The 12,031-nt window shown below is 35.7% G+C and overlaps 1 protein-coding gene across 7 annotated transcripts in view; it reads left to right on the top strand.

Annotated features, from left to right (window-relative positions):
• Nucleotides 1-12,031, top strand: part of DGLUCY (D-glutamate cyclase) — a 42,065-nt gene that overhangs the window by 23,132 nt on the left and 6,902 nt on the right. For all 7 annotated transcript variants that reach the window (XM_027459252.3, XM_027459253.3, XM_005030264.6 and 4 more), the window contains 6 exons: nucleotides 580-702; nucleotides 2,517-2,714; nucleotides 4,870-5,130; nucleotides 5,582-5,681; nucleotides 7,413-7,561; nucleotides 11,598-11,717. In XM_027459252.3, the coding sequence (XP_027315053.3) occupies nucleotides 580-702; nucleotides 2,517-2,714; nucleotides 4,870-5,130; nucleotides 5,582-5,681; nucleotides 7,413-7,561; nucleotides 11,598-11,717 (951 nt within the window). The remainder of the gene's footprint in view (nucleotides 1-579; nucleotides 703-2,516; nucleotides 2,715-4,869; nucleotides 5,131-5,581; nucleotides 5,682-7,412; nucleotides 7,562-11,597; nucleotides 11,718-12,031) is intronic.

Here is a 12,031-nt window from a genome sequence, read left to right as displayed (position 1 = left end):
TAGCATCTCAGGAATTTAAAAGCAAGGGGAAGAGAGCAAGTGCTTAGAATGACCCAGAAAAGAAGTAGGTGTTTGCTTTGTTAAAGCAAAAGACAATTTAATGAAAGCTGGCTAAGAGTGAGATGTAATTACCTAACCCAGAGAGGTAAAAGACTCCTCATTTCTTTAGCTAGAGAAGATAGGAGGCTAAAGTAGCAGAAAATGTGTTCTAGAAACAACCCATTTTGCATTGCAGTTATTTGTTCTTGTCTACCAGTGCAAAAAATAATATAATTATTTTGATGATAGATAAGATTTATAATATCTTGGGAACTCGGCATACACATCTAGTTTGTACTTTGCTGCAGAAATAAAGTGAATACATGTTTATTGATGTCACACAGATAAAGGGAAAACAAGACAGCTCAGGATCTGGGGACATGCACTGAAAGCAAACTAAATATGCCACTTCAGTAGTGGGATTTGCCACTGTTGTAATTCTAGCTGTGTTGCTTGATGATGTTTGATGTCCCCTCCCACCTTTTGTAATATTGCTGCTTGACTGAAATCTGTGATGGGTTTATTGTTGATCAATGACAGGTCTGTTGGGAATACAAGATCTTTCCAAACCAGACTATGGAGATCCAGTTCACCTTCACCCTGGTGATATTCCGGTGTTTTGGGCCTGTGGTGTAACAGGAGTAGAAGCAGTCATCAACTGCAGTATGTACAGTCTTTGGAAACTTTAAGATCATCCTTCAATCTCTTTTTCTTTCTCTTTTTTATTTATTTTTTTAATAAGTGGACTGGATGAGTTGTCTGATAGGCTTGATTTGCATTGCAGAGCCCTAGGGTCAGCTAAAAAAGCCCCAGCCAAGCAATAAAAAAAAAAACAACAAAAAAAACACCTTTAATAGGACTATTTTCCATTGTGAAATGTCAGAAACTTAAAGCTCTGACAGCATCAAAACATCATTTTTGAGCATCACTAAAAACTAGGAACTTAAAAGTTTTCTTTTTTAAACTTTTGAAGTATTATTTTGTACCACAGTGCAGAAAAACAATAGTAAAAGGGAAAGCCAAAAAAAGCAGCCAGATATCTTTCCATCTTGTCAAGAACTAGCAAACTGATTGACCTGGAAAGGACTTTGTAATTGTCTTGTGAAGAACTTTTAACTTTTAGTTTTTGTTCCAAAATGAAGTAAATGTGACACACTTTATATAATGGAATCCTTGTCCTCTGTAAAGAGTTGTGATCCTGCACTTTATCCACTCACTTATTAGAGGCATACATTCAAAGGGCAAGAAAATGCAACTAAACCATAGTGACAGTGTTATATATTGCTCTAAATCACAAGTGTGGAAGGAAACCTCAAATTTTTAGTTAGAAAAAAAAGCTTAATAGTGATAGACAGTATAACTGGGAGAGCCCTGGGAAGTCATCCATTTCATCCTGCTTTCCCTGCAGGATCTGCAAAACTCTTGTGGTACCCTACAGTTGGTTATCTGACTGGTCTCAGCAAGTGTTGTAAATACATTCAGCACTAGGAACAGACGCTTTTTTGTTGTTGTCATTTTGTTCTTACATACAACCCCTGTTCTCCACTCCAAAATCCAAGGTGAAAAGCCTACCCTCTCTCCTGTGTTCCCTAGCAGTTTTCCCTGTGATGCAGGATGCATGAAAGGAGAAAGGAGGAAAAAATTACCAGCCTCTGTTGCCTAAGCAGCTATCTATCATGCCTTGGCCTGGAACTGATTCTTACTTCTGTTTATTTTTTCATTTCTTGTATTAAAAACAGTTGTCATTAATGGATTCCAAAAGCTCTTTTACAGTTTGTATCTTGCTGTGCTCCCCTCTCAGCTAGGTAGTTAAAATCCTGCCATAGCAGCAGTACCTGTACTTTAGATCCATCTGCTAGCTCCTCAAAATTATTGTCTATACACATGGTTTGGTGAGGCATATTAAACCTCCCCATTTTTTTAATCTGATACAGGACAACTACTTGTCAGCAGGGAGTTGTCACAGCTTTTCCATATCACTATTAAATTTGTATTCAAAGGTAGAGAGACACTGTAGCTTCCTGCAGCAGTTTAGAATCTAGACAATTTATTTTTACAGAAACAGTATCACCAACATCCTGTGCAAACTTCAGTGTTAACTTGTTCTTAGTTTTTTTCATGCATGTCAAACCCAGTTTTCAGACTTGCCAATTCCTGACTGAATTTCTTGAAGGGTACCACCGTTCAGTTCCTAAATTGCCTGAAGCTTATACTAAAGAGGATAGTGTAAAAAAACCTGCTCTCAACTACCCACATGAGCTTTTCAGAAGTGTAAACATTTTCAGATGTATATGCATACATTTCTTTCCTCAAAGTATATTTATTGCTGCAGTGTATCTTAAAATATCACCTGTTTTGTAAGTGTCATCAGGCAGGGACTCTGTGTTGTTAAATTGCTTCTCAAGATTTTATCATTCTGGTATTTCAATATAACACAATAACAAAGTGTTTAATTGAATCTTTTTCGCCTGTTTTAGGATCTCCATTAGCTTTTACTCATTCTCCTGGCTGCATGTTCATCACTGACCTAAAGAATGACAGTGTTACAGTCGGGTCCTCAAGTGAAGTCCCACAAGTCTACTGCATTTCACAAGATCCTTTGCATTATAGTATGGTGTCAGCAGAAGCAACACAAAAGATAAAGAATCTGGAGAACTTAATCGGAATAGACCCAGGTAAAAACAATCAATCAAACAAAAAACCTCTTACCTGAGTGGATTTGCTATGATATCTATTGTGCTTGTATAGATGCCCACAAAATTCAGGAATGCAATAAAAACCTAAAGGCAATTTTAAGATTTAAAAAAAATATTTGTGCATTACTGTGAGTTAATGTAACTAGTTTTGTGTTGTTTTCATTACTATATGTAATATCAGAGTTTGACCAAAATCATTCAACCTTATGGGTAACGGAACATATTTAAATGTGATTACTGCATTCTTTCAAAATACACAGAAGCTTCACTGTTTACAGCAGACTGGAGCATCCACAGGGAATAAGCACTGTTGCTGAATAAATCTGAAATTGATAAGTGCAGGGCACCTCAGCATGCAGTAAGAGCTATGTAAGTATTCACTGTTGAGTAAATAGTACATTTCTTTACATATATTCATGACTGCTATTTTCTTACTGGGATATTCCAGTAGTTGTATGTGTTTTTCAAACATCCCTCTCTGATGGGTGGAACTACATCAAGCTCTGCTGACATACTTGATGCTGAGGTGTTGTGTGATGGACCAAAGTGACCTGATCACATACCTCTCAGAAGGTTGAGAGGTATGGTTGTGTACATGCACAAGAGAGAAGAGATGGAAATAAGAGGATACAGGAGCAAAAGACAGACAGAATAACACAACTATTTCCAAAGTGCACATTGAGTTACTCCCTTCTGTCTGCTGTAAATTTTGATCTCACTTTCCTATAAATTTTTTGAAATCTTTTACAGGCAGTAGTGGAAAACAGCTAATGCTCAGCTCTTCCAAGCTCAGGGTTTGGGCTGTGTGCTTATGTTTGGGTCTGTTTATTTTTACTTACAAGGCCTTTCCTTTTATCCACTCTCTGCAGTTCAGCATGGCACAATGCCATGCTCTGCAGAAATACCGGACCTAACTTCAGAGTTAGCTCATTTTATTGCTAAAAGAGAGTAGCTGCATTACTGTAGTACTTCATCTCAGTTGATACGCTCCACTTTTCAAAGACTAATATACCCTGCTTCTGTTACTTGAGTTTTGTTGAGAACTTTTTTTCTTTGTCCACTATCTATAAATTATATATTGCCTGTATGTTGTGTAGGAGGAATGGTGAGAAAAAGACAAAGAGGAAACTTGGTTCAACAACAGGAAAGGAGGGAAAAAAGGTGAGAAAGATTAAGATACAAGGAGACTAGAAAACAATAGTGAGGACTTGCCTCTCACTTTCAGCCCATGATTATCAGCACATCATGCTGGTATCCATGGTTTTCAGGAATGCGAGCAAATCTAAAGAACTGCATTGCACACTTGTGTTTCTGAGTGTCGGGAAAAGGAGAGGGAATAGGAAATATTGCAATAATAAAAGACTTAAACAGATAGGCAGAGTTGCCTCTGTAGGGACTGACCCAAGAGATCTACTAATATTCACCTATTTCTCAAGGTCAAATAACATGTAACAGGAAGATCTTTTAGTAATTGCCTAGATACCAATGTAGTAATTGTGTTTATCAAGTCCCCCATAACTCACAGTGTATCTGAGCCCTCAATAAAATTATCAACCACAGAAGTAAGTTGAATTTATTTGGAAATTAGCTCTTTCCTAAAGGGACAGTGTTAAGCAGAGTCAAAGGACCAGCTTACTCAACTGAGGTCTGCATTGAATCTTCCATAAAATGGGGGAAGCCTGAGTAGCAAGCTAGCTTTAGTAGTAAAGCAAATAGTTTAGTAGTTAGACACTGTCTGGCACAACTGTAACCACAGATCAGAGGAAAGCAGAGGATGGAAGGAAGGGAGTTGATATTCAATGGGTTCTTAGGAAGAAAGAAAAAAACACGAAACTTACACCAATACCTAGAAACCCTAGCATAGTAATTTTCAAAACCCAGTTAACCAGAATTCTTAACCTGGAAACACAGCTCGTTATTTTCATTACTCATATCCTACACCTTCCTAGGTTTCCTGAGGAAATTAGCCCAGTTCCTGTCTTGACCAGAGGTTTTTCTTTTTATTGTATTATTTTTACCCGTATTATGTCATTAAAGTACGCAGATTCACCCAAACAGAAACTTCAAAAGGAGAACAACGTACTGAAGTATACCATTCTCTTAAAAATATATATCTTTAAAAATACTTTTGTAGGAGATCGGGGTATAATTCATTTACACCGCCCGGATGAGCTGCTGAAGGCTTGCCTGGCTATCTCCCATGCTCGGTCAGTGTTGATAACAACTGGATTTCCTACCCACTTCTCTTACGAGCCACCAGAAGAAAATGATGGGCCCCCTGGAGCCCTCGCCATCGCGGCCATGCTGCAGGCCTTGGAGAAAGATGTTGCTATAGTAACAGATCAGAGAGCCATGGATCTGAATAAAAAGATTATTGACGATGCTGTTCAACTAGGTAAGACATACATTTTTCCAGTTTTATCTTCCTAGTTTGAGCCAAGGTTCACTTCAGGTATTCTCATTGTAACTTACTACAGATTTTTTTTTTCTTTCAGAGAATGAACACGCCATTCATCCTGAACCTCTGATTAGCATTGTTATGTTTTGTTAAATGAAGCTGGCACCAAGTTAATGTTTGTGCATCTGGGTTAGCCGTTCGTGATGAATTCTGGATGCCTGTTCTTATTCTAGTAGACCTGTTTTCTATCCCAAGGTCCCCTTTATCAGTACTAACAACTAAATGAATTTCATTAAAAGCAAGGATGCAGGGAGCTTATCAGGAACTGTGTAAACCCACTGAGGCCTGAATATTCTAACTATTCTACCTAGGAAAAAAAATAATCACTGAAACACACACCAAAAAAAAATGGTACATAGTATCTGAATTGTATTTTATTTTCCTCTAGGAATCCTGAAGAGACCTGTCCCTCTACTGAGTTATCAAAGGGAAAATGCTGATTCAGCTTTGAGGTTTTTGTGTGAGAATGGGAATCGCAGAAGACCTAGGTACATTTATTCAATTTTTGAGAATGGGTCACACTTCTACTGCATAGTGTTATAAATAATTGTGACTTAAGAAGGTGTAATGCTTGCAAGTAAATCCTTAAGAATGGGAATTAGCGGAACAAACTTTGAAGCAGAATATTGGTATTATAGCACACATACAGAATTCCATGTTATTCTAAGAGTATGCACTTCTGGGGTACAAAAAGAATTGATACTTCACATATCAATAGCTCTTTTTCTTCAAAAAAATCTAAAAGCTTTTCAGCTGTTATTCCACAGCAATATGCATATACATTGCATAATATATATATTTTTTCCCAGTTTTTAAATCAGCATAAATATTAGGATGCAGAGAGGTAGAGTCAGTTAAGGAGCTGGGAAAAGAATTTGTTTGCTTTCTACAGCTTTGGCTCATGTTTGACAACTGGGAAATTGGATCTGACTTAAAAACAGTTGAGATTTACTAATACTGCAAAAGTGATTGTCCTATTGTCTTTAGGCAGACAAAACCAAAGTTATAGAAGTATGCATGCACTTCTGAATATTGATTTAAACAGTTTGCATACGTGGTGTCCAGTGTAAAATGTTGTGCAGAAATTCAGGTTTATACAAGCGCATGATTATGGTTAAAGCACTGAAGAATACATTTCATTACTTAGTAAGCAACTTACGTTTCCTTTAAATAGGCATATATTGTTCATTTTTATTGATCTTTCCCTGTACAGCGTTTCAATGCTGTTGCCTTCCATTTGTTCTTCTTAATAAAAAGATCTTTCACTTCGGTATTTGCTTCACCAATGTATTGGTTGGCGTATGCTCTAAGTTCAGCATGATACCGTCTTGAGTTTTTATGTACTGTTTTAAAAGCATTTTTTATAGCTATGCATCATTCAATTACAGCCAGTTTCTGTTTCAATTGATCCCACAATTCCAATAAGCTAAAGTAAGTGTTTTTTTAAAGTAGACAACTACACTGTTTGAGGTCTCCTGAGTCACTGTAGATACCCACACACAAAAACATGAAGTAATTCAACAGAATTAGTAACCTCTTGACAGCAAAACTGGAGAAATGAAAGAAAAATAACTTAATTCTAACATACAGTGGCAGAACTGAGTACTAAAATTCTGCTTAAAGCATTGGACATCTGCAGTACATCTGTGTACTTTTGTAGCTAGCAAAACAAGCAAGGACTTTAAAAATAAAAAAAATCTCTCAAATCCACAGCCCCAAGATCTGAAGATCCAAACCAAAAAACTCCCTAACTAGATGCAAGTGAACATTTTCCAAACAATATTATTTAAGCAGAGACTACATTTACACCAACAAGGACTTACATCATCATTAAGTAGACACTTTTTTGTTCTGCTTGAAAACACAAGATTTATATTGTGAGATATTATATAGTTTAACACGAAAAAGAGCAAGCCCAGATGGCTGATCCAAAGTATTACTGCTTAGGAAGATATCAGGAACTTCTCTATTTGTTGGTGGCAAATGTGGTTTGATGAAGTTGCACTAAAGCTATAAAGAAACTAGACTAACCTTTGAAAAAGAACTATGGAGAACTGCAAGTAGAAACAACAATTCAGTATTCAAGTTTTACCTTACATCACAAATACTCAAAGAGTAGAACCAAGTACAACAGGAGAAGTACCCAACACAAAACTATTATAGGTGATAATCAAAGATTTGACTCCATTCTTCTGTTCTTTTACTCTGTCTCTAACCAGATTTGATCACCTGATAGCAATAGAGCGTGCTGGAATGGCTGCTGATGGCAATTACTACAATGCCAGGAAAGTTAATATTAAACATCTAGTGGATCCCATAGATGACCTATTTTTAGCTGCACAAACCATTCCAGGAGTCACAACAACAGGTATGACTGCATTATGGTCTCAAAAGCAAGAAAAGCATAAAACAGGAACTCTTACTTATTGGAAGTGCTGCAGATCAGGAGGCAGGTGCTGAGTAATTGCTTGAGGACTACAGCTGTTTCTCTTGGTTGAATTTAAAGGGAGAGTCGCTAGTGAAAAATTACAGATTTTTATGAAAGGGTGCTCACATCCAAAAAAAAATTATGGAGGAGTTGAATTCAAAGTTATTTAAAGACAAATACTTAAGCTCTGATGTGTATATTATCTATATGTGAGTGTGCGTACATATGCTCCCCTAAGTGTAGGTTTTGACAGTGACATCTGTACATTCTGTATTTTGCATGTGAAAGGCAGCATAGAAGTATTGCAGTCATTTTTATGGTTGTTATACCTGCATTAAAAGAGCAGTCTGGACAGAACATTCACTTATGTTGCAATTGATGATAGATTCTCTTGAGCAGGGATATCATAGCTGCATCTAGTATAATAGGCCCTTCTCTAAGAAAACGTGAGCATAAAAAAATGATCCTTAAAAGAGTACGTTGTCCTTCCTACCAAAACTACATTAGCATCAACTAATAAATCTAAAGATCTTTTGTCAACACAGTGCTCCTCTCTTTTGTCAATAGTCCTTTTTTTTTTTTTTTTTTTTTTTTCCTTCCAAAAACCCTAGTTGTATCTGGCTTTGTAAGAATATGCCAAAGATCAAGGATTCCTGGGTGTATATATATGAAGTGTTGTATAAAGTTCTTGTATAAACAAATGCATCCTGTTGCATTGTGTGGCCCAAAATGGAGTTAGGAGATACGGGATCTATATAAACATTTGAAATAAAATTAGACATAATTGTCCATGCCAGGCTGATTTCAGTCGCTTTAGAACATGGTTGCTGGTCTGGCCTTTTTACTTTTTGCTGTGCTGTGGACTCACTCCTAAGTATCACCAAAGGCACTGAAACTCTGACTTCTTAACAATGATGTCTTTCATATGTTTCCAGAGAGTGTAGAGCACTCCTGCAGGGATAATGCATAGTCTGGTCGCAGTGTATTGGAATCTTATTTAAAAGCTGTGTAGCAGTAGAGTTCACAGGTATTTTTTATACCATCTTAAAATTTGCAATACATTTTACTCAGATTTAATGAAAATATTTGCCCTGTTCCTAAGGATTAACATTCAATGTTCAAAAAGAAGCACTCTAGATGGCACTCTGTTGGCAATCAGCAGAGAAGCTGAAGATTTGACTGAATAAGGATAGAATAATGTCTTTCATAAAGATGTTGAGCAAAATGCCTGAGAACTTTATCTGCTGCAGTTAATTTCAATTACCTTATCCCTGATTTTAAGTTAACTTGGATAACTTTGTATACTAGAAATGGATACTAAAAAGAGTTTTCGGTATTGCAGAAGTCTTTGCACTGTGTCAGTAGGTAGAGAAGGGAAAGAGTAGAACGTATGTTACGTGTTGATTAATTGTCAGATTTTTCATTGAAAAGTAGAAGTTTAAATAAATCTGATGTATGAGTCTGACCACAGACAAATCATGAACAATGCCTACAATTTCATGGAGTAATATCATAAAAAATGTGATTTTAAGTGCAACCTTCAGGAATATACAAAGCAGAGACTTTCAGGAATATACAAAATAAGAAGACATGAAACAGTGAAGGTGGAAGGAGTCATTTCCACAAAAAGTTGAAATAAAAGATTGAGATGTTACCAAAACCACGTGATAATTTTCTCAGCTGTCATACAATTGACATAATTATATATGCTTTTTGAAGACCTGCATTAAAAAAAAAAAATCACATTCAATTTCCCTTTCACACAAATGATTTTTAGTACAGAAGACTGGCATTTTCTGCATTTTTCAGGAATTCAGTTTCAGAAACTAATGTAGTCAGCGAAAGCTTACGCAGAAGATATGACAAAACTGTATTTCCTCTGCCTGTAAAGCACTCAGGCCTTTAGGAGAAGAAATTTCTCCTTTTCTATTTTCAGATGTGCATTTGAGATTTCTGCAGTGGGATGAGATGAATGTTTGAAGGGTCCGTGTCTCTCTGCTGACTTTCAAAGAAGTCTAACTGACTAGCTCATATGTACACAACTGTTTTGTCAGGTGAATCTCACTCTGGAAAACCTATAAGAAAGTGTTGTCCTCTGTAAAAGTGTAGAGGAAGAAGAAAACAGATGGTGCATGAAATTGTTCGATGTGGAAAGATGTGATGTTTTCTTCCCAGTGAAATGCAAATGGGTTCCATCCAAAGCAGTAGATCTACCAACTGTTAACCAATGTTATCTTTCACTGCTAAAGAAACTGTTGATTGTCCTTAAAGACAGAGTTCGTTTTAACCCCTTTAAAGATCAAGAGCAGAATTTTGAATATACCAAAATATCAAAACACGGATTCTTACAAAACAGTAATAACTGCCATATTTATATATGACGAATGGTGCACCATGATTATGTCATTAGCTACATGAAACTTACTATCAACAAAACAGATTTTAGAAGGCACCATTAAATCCCAACACTGAAATAAACATGAGCAGTTTATTAAAGCAGAGAATTCTAAGCAAAAAAAAAGTTTATCTGTTTCATGGCAAAACAATAAGCACTCATGAAAAATATGTGTCAAGCTCTACATGTTTGCCAACAGATTATGCCTGTTTTGTAAAAAAAAAAAAAGTTGCTTTAGGTTTAGCCATGAAAATCCTTTTCAGTCATTTGGTTGTGTGTCACTCTGTTACGCTCACCTTGACTGTACAGACTTTGGGATCTAAATACGAAACTGCTGCTGAGAAATAACTTTGAATTTCACTTACATAAGAAGTTTATTATAGAGTTATGTGAGACATTTATGCAGTTAGTAAACATGTTAAATTTATCAATTTTCATCACTTAAAGTGTAAATTATAAATACTGTAATTTCTCTCTGTAATTTTTGTAACACATACTATGCAGAACAGCCTTATTTCAAATTCAAATGCCATACATTACAGTAAGGATTTGGAGCTCTTCACTGTGCTAGAAATTGATGTTCTTTTTCACAAACATTAACTAGGATAAACTTGAGAAGAAGCAATTTAAACTAACAGGTAAAAGAGAATTTAAATTTCCATTTAAATAATTGGATTTATTTTTGACTTTTTTTTTTTTTATATACTGGTAAGAGACTAAAGGAAGTTATTAAGTTGATAGTTTGCGTTATCTTGATCTCCAGGTTTCTGAGTGACACCTTACAATCTAATGTTCCAAATATAATGTTGCCCAGAACGTTTCTGAAATAACATAGGTCTCATTGATTTTACTGAAGTCATTGATGTTCTTGATTTCTGGCAGACAAATATACAGCATTTCTACTTGACCAACAAAATTTGAGATTTCACCCTCTGAATATACAAACACTTTAAACAAAATGCTATTTTTTTCATATATTTTTTTTTAAAAAAAGGTAATGTTACACAGCATTGAGCTCTTTGTATACATTGCCAGTGCAGTAAGTCATTCTTTTTGAAAATAACTATATATTTTCTTCCATATCTTTCTGCAATAGTTACTACTTTTCATCTCTCTCTCTTTTTTTTTTCTCTTAAAGCTCATAGCAAGACTAACTTTTCTCTGTTTGATTTGCTGTAGAATTGTAGGCTATTTTTTCAAGTTTATTTTGTATTTATTTTCTATCTTCTTTCTTTATCTGTACTAATTTACTTGTGATAATTAATTATGTAGAACACTTGTTTAAGTTTACTGTCTTTAGTTCTGTCTGCAGTTCCTGAATGCTTGATAATTTTGTTTTCTTTTACCTGCACCAGTACAGCACGCACTGTATATACACTTACAGGTTAGCATGTGGTAATGTGATGCTTTCGGCATTTCTTTCATGATCTTATGTTTATAGATACTTCTGATGAAAATACAAATCATCTCATTTGGAGCTATGAACTGTCACAGAGACTTGGGAAAGACAGTGGCTGCTTTATAAATGGATTGTTAGCTATATGCTGGCTTCATACTCATTTGATCTCTTTTTTAATAAAGGTGTTGGAGATGGAGGAAATGAATTAGGAATGGGCAAAGTAAAAGAAGCTGTAAAGAAGCACATAAAAAATGGAGATACTATAGCCTGTGATGTTGAAGCTGATTTTACCATTGTAGCTGGTAAGGGAATATTGGGGTGTGGGAAAGTTGATGTTGCAAAGAGAACTGAAAAGGAAACACCTGACTTTCCAACTAATTTATATCGGCCCTTTCATTGTATGATCAATACAATACATCACTAACAAACCTGTCTCTGTCAAGAAAGAGCATTTCATCGGAAACAGTTGGGCAAATCCTGAATAATCTTGAAAAAATCACACAATAAATAAAACAGGGAAGACTGCAAAAGTGATCTATCTGGGATTTTTTTTAATAGTCTATGCACATATGAATTTTCAGTATAACTGATAAAATTCTGTGGGTGTGACCCTGTC

Source organism: Anas platyrhynchos, chromosome 5 (genome assembly GCF_047663525.1).
Source record: "Anas platyrhynchos isolate ZD024472 breed Pekin duck chromosome 5, IASCAAS_PekinDuck_T2T, whole genome shotgun sequence".
Lineage (NCBI taxonomy): Eukaryota > Metazoa > Chordata > Aves > Anseriformes > Anatidae > Anas > Anas platyrhynchos.
This window is presented reverse-complemented; position numbering and strand designations above follow the sequence as displayed.